This window comes from Gorilla gorilla, chromosome 22 (assembly GCF_029281585.2).
Source record: "Gorilla gorilla gorilla isolate KB3781 chromosome 22, NHGRI_mGorGor1-v2.1_pri, whole genome shotgun sequence".
In the NCBI taxonomy this organism is placed as follows: domain Eukaryota; kingdom Metazoa; phylum Chordata; class Mammalia; order Primates; family Hominidae; genus Gorilla; species Gorilla gorilla.
Genome location: NC_073246.2, coordinates 39,152,647 through 39,170,691, shown reverse-complemented (window position 1 = coordinate 39,170,691; position 18,045 = coordinate 39,152,647). Strand labels below are relative to the sequence as shown.

The window sequence follows — 18,045 nt, the reverse complement described above, 5'->3', positions numbered from 1 at the left end:
CTCAGTGGCTTAGGACAATGGCCACTGTATTATTTTTCACAATTCTACTGGTGGACTGTGGCTCAGCTGAGTGGTCCTTTTGCCGGTCTCACTTTGTGTCGTTCACGTGACTGCAGTTTTATGGCAGTGGAGTAGAAATCCCGAGATGGCTTCATGTGTATGTTGGGTCCTTGTGGACATGGCAGGAGGGCCATTCTTGGTGGCTACGCTGGGGGAGCTGGGGTTTTCTCTCTCTCTCCCACCCCTTCTTTCTCCATATTGTTCAGGGCCTCTCCTCTTTGTGGTCCTTCAACAGTGTCTCCATCAGGGTCACTGGGCTCCTTACATCATACTCAGCCCTCCCAGCATGTAAAAGCAGAAGTTGCCAGGCCAGGCCTTTTTTTTTTTCAAAATAGGGTCTTGCTCTGTCATCCAGGCTGGAATGTAGTGGTGTAATCATAGGTCACTGCAGCCTCAAACTCCTGGGCTCAAGCAATCCTCCCACCTCAGTCTCCTGAGTAGCTGGGATTACAGGCGCATGCCTCTGTGACCAGCTAATTAAAAAAAAATTTTTGTTGTTGTTGTAGAGATAGGTCTCACTGGGTTGCCCATGCTGGTCTCAAAATCCTGACCTCAAGCGATCCTCCCACCTTGGCTCATAGTTTTGTGACTACAGGCACGAGCCACTGTGCCAGGCCTGTTGCCAGGCCTTTTTAAGATTTAGGTGCAGAGGCTGGGCGCGGTGGCTCATGCCTGTAATCCCAGCACTTTGGGAGGCTGAGGCAGGGGGATAACCTGAGGTTGGGAGTTCGAGACCAGCCCAACCAACATGGAGAAACCCCATCTCTACTAAAAATACAAAATCAGCAGAGCATGGTGGCGCATGCCTATAATCCTAGCCACTCGGGAGGCTGAGGCAAGAGAATTGCTTGAACCCGGGAAGTGGAGGTTGCGGTGAGCTGAGATCACGCCATTGCACTCCAGCCTGGGTGACAAGAGCAAAACTCTGTTTTAAAAAAAAAAAGATTTAGGTGCAGAACTCTCACTGCCTTCCACTGGCTAAAATGAGTCCCAGGTGCCACTCTCTGTATGACACGTCCTAGGCTCCTCCTCCTCCCCCTGCCCCCCACCGGTTCATCTCTTTTGAGATTTGTTCTGGCTATTCTCCCTTATTTATTATTCCAAATAAATTTTATAATCAACCTGCCTGGCTCCATAAATAAATAATATTTTTGTTAGTGTTAATTTAAATATATAAATTAAGCAGAGGAGACTTAACATTTTTATGATGTTACACTTTCCTATCCAAGATAATGGTATGTTTGCCTTCTGTTCAAATTTACTGTGATGTCTCATGCAAGACTTTAGTAGTTTTTCTTATATAAGTTTTCCATACTTTTCATTAAGTCTGTGCCTTAACTTGTTTTATTATTTCCTGAACTCTTTAATCCAACTAGGTCTTTTCTTCTCTCTCTTCCTTTTTTTTTTTTTTTTTTTTTTTTGATATATGCTGTTATGGTAAAATCTAAATGAATTTTTCTTCCAAATAGCATTTAGTGTAATATCATTTACTGAGTAATCCCCTGTTCTTTATAGATTTGCAATGCCTCTTTTATCATATATTGAAATTTCATATACAACTTGAATATATACAATAAAAAATAAATAGGCCGGGTGTGGTGGCTCACACCTGTAATCCCAGCACTTTGGGAGGATGAGGCGGGCAGATCATCACAAGGTCAGAAGATAGAGACTATCCTGGCTAACACGGTGAAACCCCGTCTGTACTAAAAATACAAAAAATTAGCTGGGCGTGGTGGCTGCGCCTGTAGTCCCAGCTACTCGGGAGGCTGAGGCAGGAGAATCCCTTGAACCTGGGAGGCCGAGGTTGCAGTGAGCCGAGATCGTGCCACTGCACTCCAGCCTGGGTGACAGAGTGAGACTCCGTCTCAAAAATAAATAAATAAATAAATAAATAATCCTATACATAATATGTTGGGATCTGTTCTGAATGATCTGTCCTATCCAATTGCTCTTATGTCAGGATGATGCTCTTTTAATTCTTACAGTTATACTATATTTTATGCCTAGTAAAAACCTTTCTCCTACAATTAGCTCTTTAAAGAGATGTCATTTCAAAATACTTCTTTATTTTTTCAGAAGAATTTTAACAGAATTTCATTGAATTTCCTCATGAAAAATTTTATTAGGATATTGAGAGTAATTAGCTCTAAAAATTAATTGTATACACCTGGACATTTTAAAATAGATTTTCTATTCATAAATACTGTAAATCTCTATTTTGCCATAGTTCACATTTCTTAATTCAGCCTTATAGCTTTTCTCATGTAACTAAAACATAGATCACATTCAAATTACTCCAAATGTTTTATATTTTGATTGCTATTGAGAATACAGTCTGTATCTTCATTTTATTTTCTAACTGGTTGTTGCTGTTAAATCATAATGCCTATTGATTTTTGCATACATAGGCTGTTTCAAAATTTACAGGCATACATATAGATGACCAAAAAAGTACCAGTCTTCATTTCTCTATAAATTAACCCAGTTTAGCTCCCCAGTAACCATTTCTGCTGAGGACAGGGGAGAAGAAAATCAGTCTCATTATTCAGCTGGAACCCAGCAGATAGCCAGTGTTTCAGAATTCTCTTTTCACATCCTCAGTCTCCTTCTTACCTTTCCCCAGAAGCATTCTACTTGGGATGGAGAGAGGCATATGGTTCAAAAATGCCATGTCCCTTGCCTATCTGCCAATGTCCCAGCTGGAGTGTCTCGAAATCCCATCTCTGCACAGGCAATAGCACACTAGAGGGACCGCTAGAAAGAGCCGGGACTCCCCCCTGGCTGACTCAGCCCATACCTCTAACTTTTGGGTTATTTTAATCATTTGATTCTTCTCTCTCGAGCTCCGAGTTTCCTGTCATGTTTTCTATTGCCCTGCGCATTTCTAACCCCAACTGGGACGTTGACTCCAAGCATGAAATACAGCTGGATCCCACCCCAGGAGCTACTTCTGCTCTTCTCATTCTATTCCTCTTCCTCTAGACCAAACCATGTTTCAGATCTTTGGCAAAGTGCTCTTCAACACACATTTTTTGCTTCAGGGTATAAACTTGATGGAGAGAGAGTTGAGGGGCACCTGCTGGGAATGACAAGGAATTTTAAAAATACTTCAGCTTAATATTTCAAAAATATTATCCTACTGTGTAAATGTATCTTCTCTTCTTTTGTTATGGAACTCAAGTGTATACAAAGGCAGAGTGAATGAGTGAATAAAACCTTTCCTCCTCCTCCTCCCGTACCCCTTCCCTCTTCCTCCATTTCCTCCCCTCCTTCTCCACCCCTCCCCATCCTACTTTCTCCCCTCCCCCCTCCTCCTTCTCCACCCCTCCTCATCCTCCTTTCTCCCCTCCCCCTCCTCCTCCTTCTCCCTCTCCCTCCTCCTAGAGTTATTTAGAAGCAAATCCCAGATAGCATATCATTTCACTCTGACCAAATTTCCAAACTTTTTCCAATAATTTTTCAGAGGATTCTTTTTTTACCTGTATCCCATAGGTTTTGGTGTGAAGCATTCATACTTTGTTATTTTTAGTCTGGTATCATATTTTTACTTGTTTCTTGATAAATAAATATTGTATTTTAATCATATTTTAATAAAAAATTATATAAAATATAAAATTTATATATAAATTTTATTTTTATAAAACAAAATTCATTAAACATTTTTATATAAATTTTTATGTATGTTTATATTTTAAAATTCTATTTTATAATTTTATTTATTTTATTTTAATTAATTAATTTTTTTTTGAGATGGAATCTCACTCTGTCGCCCAGGCTGGAGTGCAGTGACGTGATCCCAGCTCTCTACAACCTCTGCCTTCCAGGTTCAAGTGATCCTCTACTCTCAGCCTCCCGGGCACCTGGGATTACAGGCCTGCGCCACCACGCCTGGCTAATTTTTGTATTTTTAGTACCGATGAGGTTTCACCATTTTGGCTAGGCTAATGTCAAACTCCTGACCTCAGATGATCCACACTCCTTGGCCTCCCAAAGTGCCGGGATTACAGGTGTGAGCCACCACACTTGGCTAATTAATCTTTAATTTAAATTTTATTTTATTTTAAAATTTTATTTTTGTTTATATATAAATTTCATATATATTATGTTTATAAAAACAAATATTGTATTTTTATTTGTTTGTTTACAAAGAATGCTTCACATTTTGTTATTTGAGAAAGTGTGTCTTAACTGCCAAGTGGTGTAAGTTGTGGTAGTTAAGGTATCCAGGACATCCTTAATCAAACTTGTACATAATCAACATTGAGATGTTCTTAGTGGCCATACATGCAATTGTCTCAGTCCATTCATGCTGTTATAACAAAATACCACAGAGTGGGTAATTTCTAAACAATAGAAGTTCATTTCTCACAGTTCCGAAGGCTGGGAAGTTTAAGAACAAGGTACCAGCATGTTGTGTCTGGTTCCACTCTGCTTCCAAGATGGCGCCTTGAATGCTGAGTCCTCCAGAAGGGACAGATGCCATGTCCTCTCTTGGCAGAAGGGAAAGAAGGGCAAAAGGACTAGCTAGCTCCCTTCCATTCCTTTTACAGGGCACTAATCCCATCTATGAGGATGGTGTTCTGGGTTGAATTGTTTCCCTGCCAAATTAAGGTCCTAGCCCTTGGTACTTCAGAATGTGATGGTATTTGGAAGTAGGGTCTTTACAAAGGTAATCAAGTTAAAAGGGGGTCATTAGTGGACCTTAATACAAGATGACTGGTGTATTTAGAAAAAGGGCAAGTTTGGAGTCAGACATTGATACAGAAAGAACATCACGTGAACATGAAGACACATTTTATTTTATTTCATTTTTTGAGACAGGGTCTCACTCTGTCGCCCAGGCCAGAGTGCAGTGACATGATCTTGGCTCACTGCAACCTCTGCCTCCCAGGCTCAAGCGATCCTCCCACCTCAGCTTCCCAAGTAGCTGGGACTACAGGCATGCGTCACCACATCCAGCTAATTTTTATATTTTTGTAGAGATGGGGGGTTTCACCATGTTGCCCAGGCTAGTCTCGAACTCCTGGGCTCAAGGGATCCTCCTGCCTTGACCTCCCAAAGTGCTGGGATTACAGGTGTGAGCCACTGTGCCCAGCCATGAAGACACATTTTTTAAAGATAGAGTGAGGAGACATAAGAGGGCCACTTAAAAGCCAAGGAGAGAGAACTGGAACAGATTCTTTCCTCACCGTCCTCAGAAGAACAACCCTGCTGACATCTTGATTTTGAACTTGCAGCCTCTAGAAGTGTGAAAGAATAAATTTCTGTTGTTTGAAGCCACCCAGTTTGTGGTACTTCGTTGTGGCAGCCCTAGCAAACTAAAGCATTATACTATTCTGCAATAGTTTTAATATTCTATCTTCACCATCAGTTGATACACTGACCCCCCCATTCCTTTCTTTAAGATTGCCTTTGACTATGACATTGCACCTCTGCTGGATTTTCCCATTTGATTGGCAGTCTTTTGTCCAGTCTTTTGATTAAGATCATGAGCCCCCCATTGTTATGCACCCAGGCGTTTGTTGTGTGCATGTATGTAGCACATTGATCAGCAATTGCCTATATGAACTCTGGAGTCAGAATTGGTGGCTGCCACTTAGTTGCTATATGACCTTGGGCAAGTACATTAATCTTTCTCTGCCTGTCTTCCCTTTTGTAAGGTGAGGAAATAGTAATTTTTCCTGTATCATAAGATTGTCTTGAGGGTTATTATTGAGGGTTATTATGAAACTAGCATAACTGGATTGTTGAGGTTAGGTTGCCAGAAAGCAGAATACGAGATGGAGATTTAACATGCAGGAAGTTTATTGGGGAGATGCTCTCAGGATCAACAGGCGCACAGGGTTTGGGTGTAGGAAGCAGGATTCAATGCGGAGCGTAGTGGTTTAAAATATGTCCTCAAATTCTCTGACCCTCCCTTCCAAAGGTAGAGCTAAATTCCCCTTCCCAAATGGAATTAGTGGGATTTAGTGACTGTCTTCTAATGAAGAGAAGAAAAGTAGATGTCCTTCAGATACTTGGCCTCACAGGGCATTGCAGCTCCCTAATTGCACTCTCTCTTGATTGACTGGTCTGGGAGAAGCTAGCTGCCATACTGTGAGGCTTCTCAAGCAGCCTGTGGAGTAGAAGTGAGTGCTCCCAACCTCAGCCATGTGAGGGAGCCATCTTGGAACTGGATCTTCCAGCCCACAACAGGCCTTCAGACAACTGCAAGAATCTGACACCTTGAGCCAGGAACACCCAGGGAAGCTGCTCCTGAGTTCCCAACTCGCAGACATAATGAGACGTTTGTTATTTAAAACTACTACAGATTGGGGTAATTTGCTACACATCAGTATTTAACTAACACTGGGAGTTTTGAATATGGAATGGTCCTTCAGAGTTGTCCTAAACTGGAACAAGGGAGAGGCCTGTATATCCCAAGTGGATTAATCGTCAAGTGTGGGCTGTCCCCTAGAAGGGGGAATGACCTTGGGCAAGGCAGTTTTCTTCATTAAAGGCAAGCTTTGAAGAGTGACTTAGCTGAAAACTGTTGAGACCAATACTCCTAGCAGCTCAGGGAACATGTCCTCCAGTCCTGCAGGAAGAGTCTGGGCAGAGAATCATAGCACCCACTTAAAGATGTTTAGTGGGACCTCTACTATTGTCCTAGAATTGGCACTAGGCTCACAATGGAAAACTACAGGCATAGTACTCCATCTCCTAATGAAAGATGCCTATAATTGGGGCCACTTCCCCCAGGGCTTAATAAAAAGCTGCAGATCTGGCCCCGCTTCCACCAAATACTTCCCCAGTCCCCTCCTCAATCTATACAGGAAGGCAGGGGAAGGAATGAAAGGAGGCAGTCGGTATTGCGGAGGACGGTGTTTCTGGTGGGAAGTGATGTAGCTGGGAAGGACATAGGACAATCTCTCCAAGGTATCAGAGGGCCTGCTGGAAGGGGAGTCTGGTATTCTCTTTGTTGCCTGCAGATCTGTTCCTCCAGCACTCTTGCTGATTTATCCCTGTCTGTATGGCAAGGGGGAAAAACAAAATTGAAGAGGGATATAGCAGGGGAGAGAGGAGTAGCCACGGGGTGGTCTTCAGTCCAGCCCTTTTGGGTGGCAAAGATGTGTATTTCTCCTGGGTCAAATTCTTCCTGTGCGGAAGATAAATGGTCCTGAGAGATCTTGCCTGAGAGGCTGAGTGTACTGCCGGGTGCTGACGGCGGCGGGGGCGGGTGATGGAAAAGATCTCCCATGGAACTGTGCGGCAGGGAGAAGGCCCCACCTGACCTCCCCATCTGTACCCCACGAAAGGAATTTTAAACGAGACAGTTACCACAGAGGCAGGAATCAACTAAGAAAATTCAGCAGTGGCTAGTTAAGAGATATTTGTCTCATTTTCTCTCCTCTTCCTTATCTCAACACAGAAGCCAGGCCTTGCAGAGGTACGTTGAGAAGTGTCTGCATGCCAGAACCACGCTTTGTACCTTCCCACTCATACTAAGGGATTTAGGGTCCCACTTGAGACATGAGATCGACACTTTAACACGGTCTGATTTTTGGTAACTCAAATGGACCAGAAAGTTAAGGTATCATCTAAGGTGTGAGTGAGGGATGGAAAAGATTTAAAAGGATAGCGATTGGAGGCTGGGCGCGGTGGCTCACCCCTGTAGTCCCAGCACTTTGGGAAGCCGAGACGGGCGGATCATGAGGTCAGGAGTTCGAGACCAGCATGGCCAACATGGTGAAACCCCATCTCTACTAATACAAAAATTAGCTGGGAATGGTGGCGCGTGCCTGTAGTCCCAACTGCTCGGGAGGCTGAGGCAGGAGAATCGCTTGAACCTGGGAGGCGGAGGTTGCAGTGAGCCAAGATAGCGCCACTGCACTCCAGCCTGGGCGACAGAGCGAGACTCCGTCTCAACAACAAAACAAAACAAAAAAACCAAGTATACAATGTTGATACATGTGTTTCTTTTCCTGTTTCTCTGCAGTGTCTAGTGAGATTGATTTTTTACCACTTGAAAATGATGGGTGAGTCTAGCGGAAAGGAATCCACTTCTTGAATTCAAATAGACTAGACTGTGATTTTCAAGTCCCTAATGAATTGTTCTAAAATCGCTGAGTTTTGAGTTGCCAGGAAAACATTGAAGACAGAGACCAAAACCCTGAGGGCAGAGAGAAGCTGCAAACCAAGACCTGAATATTTGAAAATACCATTTATTAACCTTCAAATGCAATTGTAGCTGCAGCACCATCACTGCTGGCCTGTAAAACATTTTATATTCTTAAGAGGGAGGCATTCGTGATACTAATTCTTTTTACAGATAGTTTCTGATGTTATCCCAAAAGCAATGCACTTTAAAAAATAATGATCAGAATCAAAGAATTTAAACAAAAAGCAAAGAATTTAAACAAAAAGCACTTTTCACCGCATTATTTAATTAAATCATTTGTCAAAATGAAATTTGACCTTCTGCTTATTGGCAAAATCCTCATTTCTAACATTTACAAGAGATTTTAACTCAATAAACGAAGTACGTTAACAGTGCACTGCCCTGCCCTGCAGTAACGCCCCCCACCCCCACAAACTGTATCTGGGGTCAGCTGTTGCTGGGAATAAAAATAATAGGCAGATTCACTCCAGCTTTCAGTCTTTCATTTGCAACCAATCTCCAAGCCCCAGAGCCTGGGGGCCGTGCCTTTCCACCCTTCAGCGCGGGGCGCACGGATCTGAATATTTAACACCCGGTTCCAGGACACGCGCCTGGGGAACACCCACAATCCCTCGCGGCCCGCGGAGCCCGGCTGGCGGGTGACCCAGCGCCGCGGCTCCGAGAGGAGCGAGGTCACCCGGCGCTTCCCGAGACCTTGGCCCTAGGCCCAGCTGGCGCTGGGACGCGAGGCAACCGGGCCGCCGGCCAATCAGCGCTTTGCAGGACTAGCACGCAGGGGCCGCACCCCTGAGGGTGACCGGAACCGTTCCCGCGGGACGGGCAGGCTGCGGCGCCTGGCCGCAGACAGACAAGGGGGCGCCGGCTCTTCAGAACCGCAGGGAGAAAGCGGTGGAGGGCTAGAGTTGAGGAGATTAAAGACATTTGAGGAGGGCAGGCATTACCAAGTTAAAACCTGCTGAAAGACAACTCCATTGGGCGACCCGTCTGTGCCGCACAGCCTGACGGTAGCGTCATCCTTCCTGCGCAGGCTGCAACCGACAGACGGGCTCGACTCCGCCTCCAGCCGCGGGGGACGCGGGGAGAGCCGAGCGTTCCTCCCTCCGCTAACCCGGACAGCAAAGGAGCATTTCCGGCGTAAGACTGTCCCTACGGAAGGGGTGGGGCTAGTTTGGCCCCGTCTTTCACGCCCAGAGGGGGCGGGGTGGACCGTGACAGCGCTACTGCCCGCAGTAAGGCCGGCTCTTGTGCCGGAAGGAGGAAGGCGTGGGGCATTCGCCTCTCGGAGCTAGGGAGTGTGTGCGACGCCGCTGCGAGGTCACGTGAGCCACTGCCGGCAGAGAGGGAAAGGGGCGGGGCCCAGAACGAAGGGGGGAGGCGCCCCTTGTTTCCCTGGGGTCACGCGCAGCCGGAAGTGGCGGCTGCTGCGGAGAATTGGAGATGGGGACCGCCCTGGACATCAAGATTAAAAGAGCGAATAAAGTTTATCACGCCGGGGTAAGTGGGGGCTGGGGGTGGGGATGGAGGTGGGGCTGGGCGGGTCTGCAGGTTCCGCTGTCTCCATCGCTCTGCGCACGTCCCGCGTCCCTAGGCGGGGCAGGGCTGTCCCGCCAGGTGCGTCTCCGCCAGGTGGGTGCGTTCCCGCCAGGTGCGTCCCCGCCAGGTGCTTCCCGCGCGAGGCTGGCTGCGCTGCGAGGAGGCCCCAGGGCAGGCGCCGCCGCCGCATCTGCGGGACGTGCAGGGCAGGCGCCCAGCTCCGGGGCTGCGCCTCTTCCCATCTGGCCCCTTGAACACCCGGCGGTGTTGGGTTCTCAGGCTTGAGCTCCCTCAGTGAGCGCTGAGGGCGGAGGAGTTGACGACCAAACTCCCCTTTCCCTCTCTTCTAAGGTGACCGCAAAGGTCTAATGAACGAAAGCTAAAACAAACCTTGGAAGCAGAAATGGGTATGTCTGGCGGCAGCATATATTAGATGGCAGTCACTTTTAACAACATACTAACATACTACGAAAGTTACTGCTTTTTCTGGTTTTATTCTTCGACTAACATAAAGGAATGGCTATTAAAATGCAAGTATAAAAAAGTAAAATCTTGACTATGCCATTAACAGGTTTTGTGACATTGGCCAGTCATTTAACCTCCTTGGGCCTCAGTGTCCTTATTTGCAAATGAGGGTGTTGTAAGGTTCCTCTAACTCGGGGAATCTCAACCCTTACTCTACATCAGAATCAGTCATCCTGGAGAATTTTAAAATATGATTGCTTGGGTTCCACTCCCAGCGATACCGGTGATACATGTGCAGCTAGGGTTGAAATCACAGCCCCAACACTCTTTGGAATAAAATTGATCGCAGTGGTTGGTCATATTAATGCAAAGTAATCTCAAAAGGGACAGAATTTCAGACAAAGGTCTTGGATGGATGCTAAAACTTTTGGGCAAAAGACAACTGGGGAAGCCTGCTCTTATTTACACAAGCTCAAATGGTCATCCCCTTGATGGTTAATTACAAAGGGAAAAAGCTGGCCCGCGCGGTGGCTCACGCTTGTATTCCCAGCACTTTGGGAGGCCGAGGCGGGCGGATCACCTGAGGTCAGGAATTCGAGACCAGCCTGGCCAACATGGTGAAACCCGGTCTCTACTAAAAATACAAAAATTAACCGGGCGTGGTGGCGGACGCCTGTAATCCCAGCTACCCGGGAGGCTGAGGCAGAAAAATCGCTGGAACTCGGGAGGCGGAGGCTGCAGTGAGACGAGATTGTGCCACTGCACTCCAGCCTGGGCAACAGAGTGAGACCCCGTCTCAAAAAAAAAGAGAAAAAGCTACCTTTATAATGGAGAAATCTGGTAGTCACACTCCTCTAGCCAAGCACAACAATGAACACCACTTTACCATCACAACTAATGAGACGACTGACATTCGGTACCCCTTGGCATGATGCACAGAGAAGGCCACAACTCACCTATGTAGTATTCCTGCCAAAAATGTTTAATCCGTATCAGTTCATAAGGAAACAATAAGGAATATCCAAATTGAAGGGCATTCTGTGAAACAAGTAGCGTGGATTCTTCAGAAATATCAATGTCAAAAAATAAAGGCGAGATAATTTTTCTAGACTAAAAGACTAAAGGGACATGAGAACCAAATAGAATGCTTAATTTCTGATAAAATATAAATTCGACTATGGACTATAATTGTTGTGTATTGGTGTTGAATTTCTCCAGTGTAATATTTATATTTTGGTTATGTAGAATACTCCACATGCTGAAGTATTTAGGATCAAAGTGTCAAGCCGTAGACTGTGCACATATGTTTATGCACATATGTGTATAGGAGAAAGAAAGTGAATGTGGCAACATACTAACAATTGCTGAATGAAGTTAAAAGCTACATGGGTCTACTTTGTATTCTTTTTAAAAACAGCTTTATAAAGATAATTTAAAATATGAAATTTACCCTTTGAAAGTATACAATTCAGTAGTTTTTTAGTGTATTTGCAGAGTTGCGCATCCATCACGACGATCTAATTCTAGAACATTTTCACCCCAAAAAGAAACTCTGAACCCATTAGCTGTCACTCCTCATTCCCCCTCCCTCCTGACCCCTGGCAGTCACAAATTGACTTGGTCTCTGGAGTTGCCTATTCTTGACATTTCATATAAATGGAATCGTACACTATGTGGCCCTTTTGACTGACAGGCTTCTTTTACTTTGAGTAATGTTCAGTGTTCATGCTTGTCATAGCATGAGTCAGTTCCTCATTCCTTTCTGTGGCTGAATAATATTCCATTGTATGGATAGATCATATTTTGTTTAACCACTGGTCTCTTGATGGACATTGGAGTTATTTCTACCTTTTCGCTATTAATAATGTTATGAACATTCTAGTACAAGTGTTTATGTGAGAGGATGTTTTCATTTCTCTTGGATATATACCTAGGAGTAGATTTTGCTGAGCTACTTTAACTTTTTGAAGAGTTGCCAAATTATTTTCCAAAAATGTCTGCACCACTTTACAGTCTACCAGCACTGTATGACGGTTCCAATTTTTCCACTACTTTGTATTCTCATAACTTTTCTGGAGCTTGGAAATGTTTCAGAATAACAATGGGAGGGCAGTGACAGGAGACTATATATGCATTTAACTTTAGTATTCATTATTTCATTAACAAGTTAGCATGTTCTCTTCAGAAATGTTACTCCAGCTGGGATGCTGAGATATTTTCTGTGGTTTTAAATATGATACAAGTAATGAAAAGTACATTAGAAAAGACACAAGCAGTGGAATGGTAAAGTTGCCCCAGCAGAAGTCATACACAGCCAGGACCACTTCCTGCGGGTCACAGAGTTGAAGACAGAGTCAGCTCTGTCCCTTAGACTACATCTCCTGGTGCTAGTATCAGGAACAGCATCTGCAATTGATGGCAGAAGGCAGCTTCTCTCAACCTTCAGTCACTTTTTATACTTACATGCATTTTAAAGGAAACCTTATATGGTGAATATAAAAGAAAAACCAGTATAACTTCCAAATAGATGGTTGCTATGTTTTTTTAAAAGGTGACAGAAGAGAGAAAGTTATTAAACTAATTAATCAATTGACAAAAATCTCTGACATGTGTGCCCATGACTCATGTGCTAGACTCCATGATCTGTAATTCAGGGTAGGTGGAGTAGGCAGCCAGCACTGTCATGGCTGTTTTCCAAGCCCCACGTAGCAGGATCCTTGCTGTCTGGTCCTTGAGGAGGCCTCATTGACTGCAGACAGTGCATATGTCACATCTAGTTCGCGCTGTGGTTGTGGGAGAAGCGGCCCTTCTCTCCTATCCTCCTCACCCTTAGCTGGCTGCAATGGAGCTGATAGCATACACATTTTCTCTTTTCTCTGTACATCTCAACAGTGACAGTAAAGATTCAGTTACCAAAGAATTGACTTACCTATGGACCTGCCAGAGCACCATGCCTACAATTCTTATGGGTTGCTTGAGGTGACTGCCACCTACTTTAGCCTGATCCTAAGCAGTACTATCCCAGGCTTGAGGTCATTAAGTGATTGTCTTTCAAGTGAAACGTGTTTGTCAGTGTAAGCACATAAGGCAAGCTTATGTTCCAGCAGAGGTTCTGGGGTAGGGTTTGACAGCCAGGCAGTATCACTCTCATTTTTCTAATGAGGAAATGGAGGCTTAGACAAGTTGATGAATTTCATAACCCAACTAGACAAGTTGAAGAACTTCACCCGACTAATTGGACAGAGTCTGGATTCCAACTCAGATCAGTTCCAGTTCAAAGCATGTCCATTGAACACTATTATTCTGCCTCCCTAGGAGTGGCCATTTATGCAAAATGGAGGAATTTGTAATATAGAAATGTTGTTATTCATTTCCTAGGAGTGCTGTGAATAACATTGTGATATTTCAATAAAAAGAGACTGATATGACTTCTACTTTGAATATATGCTGATTCTGTTATTGTGCTTTTCAGTATCTTAGTTGTGGAAGCATTTGAAAATGGCTTGATTCTGTGGACACCAGAGAAACCTAAGTTATACTTAGATTTAAAATTGACCTTTTTTTTAAGAAAAAATACTCATTGACAAAATGATTTTTTAAAAATTACAGTTGAAGCATTTAAAAAATATAAACGTTAAAATGTAATATCCCAGCTGGGTGTGGTGACTCACACCTGTAATCGCAGCACTTTGGGAGGCCGAGGTAGGCAGATCACTTGAGCCCAGGAGTTCGAGACCAGCCTGGCCAACGTGGCGAAACCTCATCTCTACTAAAAATACAAAAATTAGCTGGGTGTGGTGCACGCCTGTAATCCCAACTACTTGGGAGGCTGAGGTTTGAGAATCACTTGAACCCGGGAGGCAGAGGTTGCAGTAAGCCAAGATCACACCACTGCACTCCAGCCTGGGCAACAGAGCAAGACTCTGTCTCAAAAAAAAAAAAAAAAAATTAACGTGCTACAGAAGAAGGTAAAATGAAAAGTGAAGTCTCCTTACTCTTCCTGACTCCCTGTTCTGCCCTTGGACGTATCCACTGATGATTTGTGTAGTGTTCCAGACACACGTGTGCACACACACGCAACTTGTTCTCTTGCTTAATAATGTACCTTTATCTTGGATACCTTTTCATATTAACATTTTCATCAGTCCCATTCTTTTTTATATTATTTAATCAATCAGCTTCATTCAGCCAATGTATGTTGATCTCATGAGGGTTACAGGTTAGTAGAGATAGGCAAATATATAAAATAAAAGATGATTAAAAAGATGATCAAGTGCTCAAATAAGAGCATCTGTGATGTATGAAGGAGCATAAAGTAGGGTATAGTCATCTGGGGGGAAAAGGGAGAAGCTGGGGGCCCTTCTGGAGCTTCATCAAACCTAGTTTTGAAAACTGAGTGTTAAACTAAGTGCCCACCATGCACTGCTGGTTTCAGTCATGAGGAATAGACAGTGTAAACCTAGTGAAGAAGAGCTTGCAGACATTTGGGACGCAACCTGAGTCCTGTAGACTGTTTCTTTTACTTGGTTGACCAGGTGTTTATAGTTGCTCATCCTCATCTAATCTGGCAGCAACAGCAGTTTTTTAATGTGACTTAGGTTGACTGTCTTTCCAAAATATTTCTGTTTTCTTAGGGTTTATTATGTTCTTTTTTTTTAAAATTTGTTAGTTGGCTGTTCAGCATATTGAATTGTAGCCTCCTTTTTAAAAATGTAGACATTTCCCACTAAGTACTACTCTAAGTAGTACTTCATACCTTAAGTTTTATTTTTCTTTTTAATAGGTGAGTGAATTATTGTAACGCAAACCCTTGTAACCCTACCCACATCCTGCTGGAGAGGAGACTGGAAGTAGGATCACTCCATCTAGATTCTGGGAGAAGACCCTGCTCCAAAGGAGCTTGATGAGGTTTCATGGTTTGGTAACCTCATGCACTGTGGGAATGTCAGAGGACCCCGAGATAATGCTTCACTGCCAAGTCTGAAAATTGTGTCCCACAAGATTTGATTGGTAGTATTTTCTATCATTGTACAACTTAAAATATCTTCTAATTTCCGTTTTTTTTTGACATGAGTTGTATAGAAATGTGTGCTTCAGTTTCTGTTATAGCAACAACTCTTGTCACCCATAGCCTTACAAAAATTCCTAATTTTAATATTTAAATTTTAGAAACTTTCTTACAAGCAGAATTACAAAAAGAGTAACTAACAAGAAAGTGAGATTGTGATGGGATAACGGAATGTCAAGTCTAATTGTCAGGAAAAGACAAAATAACATGGGAATGACAATCAAAATGGACTAAGGACTTAGAAGATCCGAAACTATGAAGCTACTAAAAGAAACATTGGGGAAATGCTCCAGGACATTGGTCTGGGCAAAGATTTCTTGAGCAATACCTTAAAAGGACAGGCAACCCAAGCAAAAATGGACAGATGGGATCACATCAAGCTAAAAAACTTCTACACAGCGAAGGAAACAAAGTGAACAGAATAACATGGGAATGTTTTCTGTAATTTAGTAGTAACTGGCAATAGTTTACAAACACATTTTGTGTATACTGCTGTCATTGCACTGATTACCTTCTGTTGTAGTGACTTTGTTCTATTAGTCCACTCAATTAAAATATTTGGTTTTGTTTATCTTTGTATTCCTGGGCCTGGCAGTACTCACCACTTAATATGTGCTCAAAAACTTTATTAAATGATGAGTTGAAGCCCTGAAACATTTAAACAAAATGCAGAAGACTGATAGTTTTATAAATGCATTGATCAGAAAGGGGAAACTATGGTATTGTAGGCACATTATGGATTTTGCTTCGTAATTATAAATAATATTCTAGGTATCAATTTCAGACAGATGTTGATAAGATTTATTCTTATTTTGACATAGCCCCAGAGCTACACATTGCACCCACCATTACTTGTGTTTGCTTTAAAATAGTCATTCTTAAGATCATGATTCAAATAAATTGGGAGTAGAGATTCCAGAATTCCTATAAATATGGTTTTCTCTCTGATTCAGGAATGGAATATAATAGAAAATTGTCCAAGGTTTGATTTTCCAGGGTCTTCATCCCAGTTCCTGTGGCTCAGCGTGAATATAGACCCTTTCTCCAAGCTTGCAGCATCGCTGTTGGGGCACCTTCTCCCTAAGCATCCTTCCACTTGGGTAGAAAACTTCTTTTTTTAAGTATTTTATTAAGATAGAGATGAGATCACGCTATGTTGCCCAGGTCGGTCTCAAACTCCTGGCCTCAAGCAATCCTCCTGCCTTGGCCTGACAAAAGTGTTGGGATTACAGGCATGAGCCACCACGCCTGGCCTAAAAACTTGACTTCTGTTTCCAAAGACCCATGGGTGATATGAGATAATCAGGAATTGTGTTAAACATTCCCTAATTCCCTACTTCCAGTGAAAGATTAAATTTCCCATGGAAACACCTAACTAATACTGTTTTATAACTAGGTACACTAGGATAGCCTTTTCCAGCTCACAGAGTGCTTTAATCCTCCATATACTGTTAAGAGGTAGCGTTTTCTCCGTTTTGTGGTTCAGAAGACTGAGGCCTAGAGAATTCAGGGACATGCCAGGGGGACTAATGATAGCAAATATTTGAAGTTGCATCTTTTTATTCCTAAATCCAGGATTCTTTGTGCCTTCTCTGGGTCTTAATTCTCATCTGTAGAATGGAGATGATACCTACTCAAAGATTGTATTTTAAAAATTAAATGAGATAGTGTTTTAAGACACTTATCCTAGCTTCCAACACCTCGTGGGGGCCGCAGTAATAGGTGGTGGCATTGTCATGTTCTTTTTCATGCTCCGAAGTCTGTTCACCCTTAGAATTGCCCTTTGTATGCCACAATGCTAGTTACGTTAGTACACACTCCAAATGGCATAATTAGTGCTTGTCAGATGCTTCACAGATTGTCAAATATGTGCCCACTGTCTATGTCTACTTGGAGGAAGGAGAGTCAGTGACCAAGGAGAACATACGGAGGTGACGGCGTTTTTGGCCGTGAGAGCCAAGTGTGATTTTGGTGTTGCTGCAACTCCTTTGCTTAGTGCAGCAGATGTGTTCTTGATCAAAAAGTTGGACTCAAATGCACTGTAAATTACTTTGTGTCTTGGAACGCTGTAGGGGAGCTTATTGGTTAGAAAAATCCTGCAGTAAATCTTTCTGTAGTGTAAATATAATTCATTTGTTTTTATAAATCCAGAATGTTTTACATTCTTAAATTCTGGCACATGTACTCATGAAAATGACATTGTTAAATATTATGGTTGTGAAAAACATAAATAAGAGATTTACTCCCCAGCATAGCCAGGTTACAATGAGAAGAAATTTATACACTGTGGACTGAGTACTGTTACCTTAAGAACCTCAATACTACCTTAATTGGGCATGCCCGTAATTTCTTATGAAAAAAAAAGGAGAAACCCTATACATAACAGTTCATTATTATGAAGAAAAATTGCAAAGCTAAAATGCTAGTTTTTTTGTTTTTTTTTAAGCTTAAATATTCTACTTTAACCTGCTGGATTCTTAGTAAATGAATGATCAGTTGTAACAGTGAATGCTTGTTGTAAGGACTTAGGGTATAAAAATTTAAATCTCTGAGCCAGAAGAGATCTTAAGGTAATTTTGAGAGGTATGAACCTTTTAGGAATACAGTCATCCAAACTTTAAGTAGGTCTCTTTTTCTGCTAATAACCTAATACTCCTGAAAAAGCTTGTCTGTTAAATCATAACCTAAACTCTTATATAATGCATAAGAAACATTTTCAGAATTATCCGAGATTGTCTGAAAACTGGGATGCGAT

The 18,045-nt window shown here is 42.9% G+C and overlaps 1 protein-coding gene across 2 annotated transcripts in view; it reads left to right on the top strand.

Annotated features, from left to right (window-relative positions):
* The first annotated feature begins 7,706 nt into the window (after window positions 1–7,706).
* Window positions 7,707–18,045, top strand: part of VPS26C (VPS26 endosomal protein sorting factor C) — a 45,383-nt gene continuing 35,044 nt past the window's right edge. For both annotated transcript variants that reach the window (XM_004062776.4, XM_055374014.2), the window contains exon 1: window positions 7,707–9,718. In XM_004062776.4, the coding sequence (XP_004062824.1) occupies window positions 9,662–9,718 (57 nt within the window). In that variant the 5' untranslated portion in view covers window positions 7,707–9,661. The remainder of the gene's footprint in view (window positions 9,719–18,045) is intronic.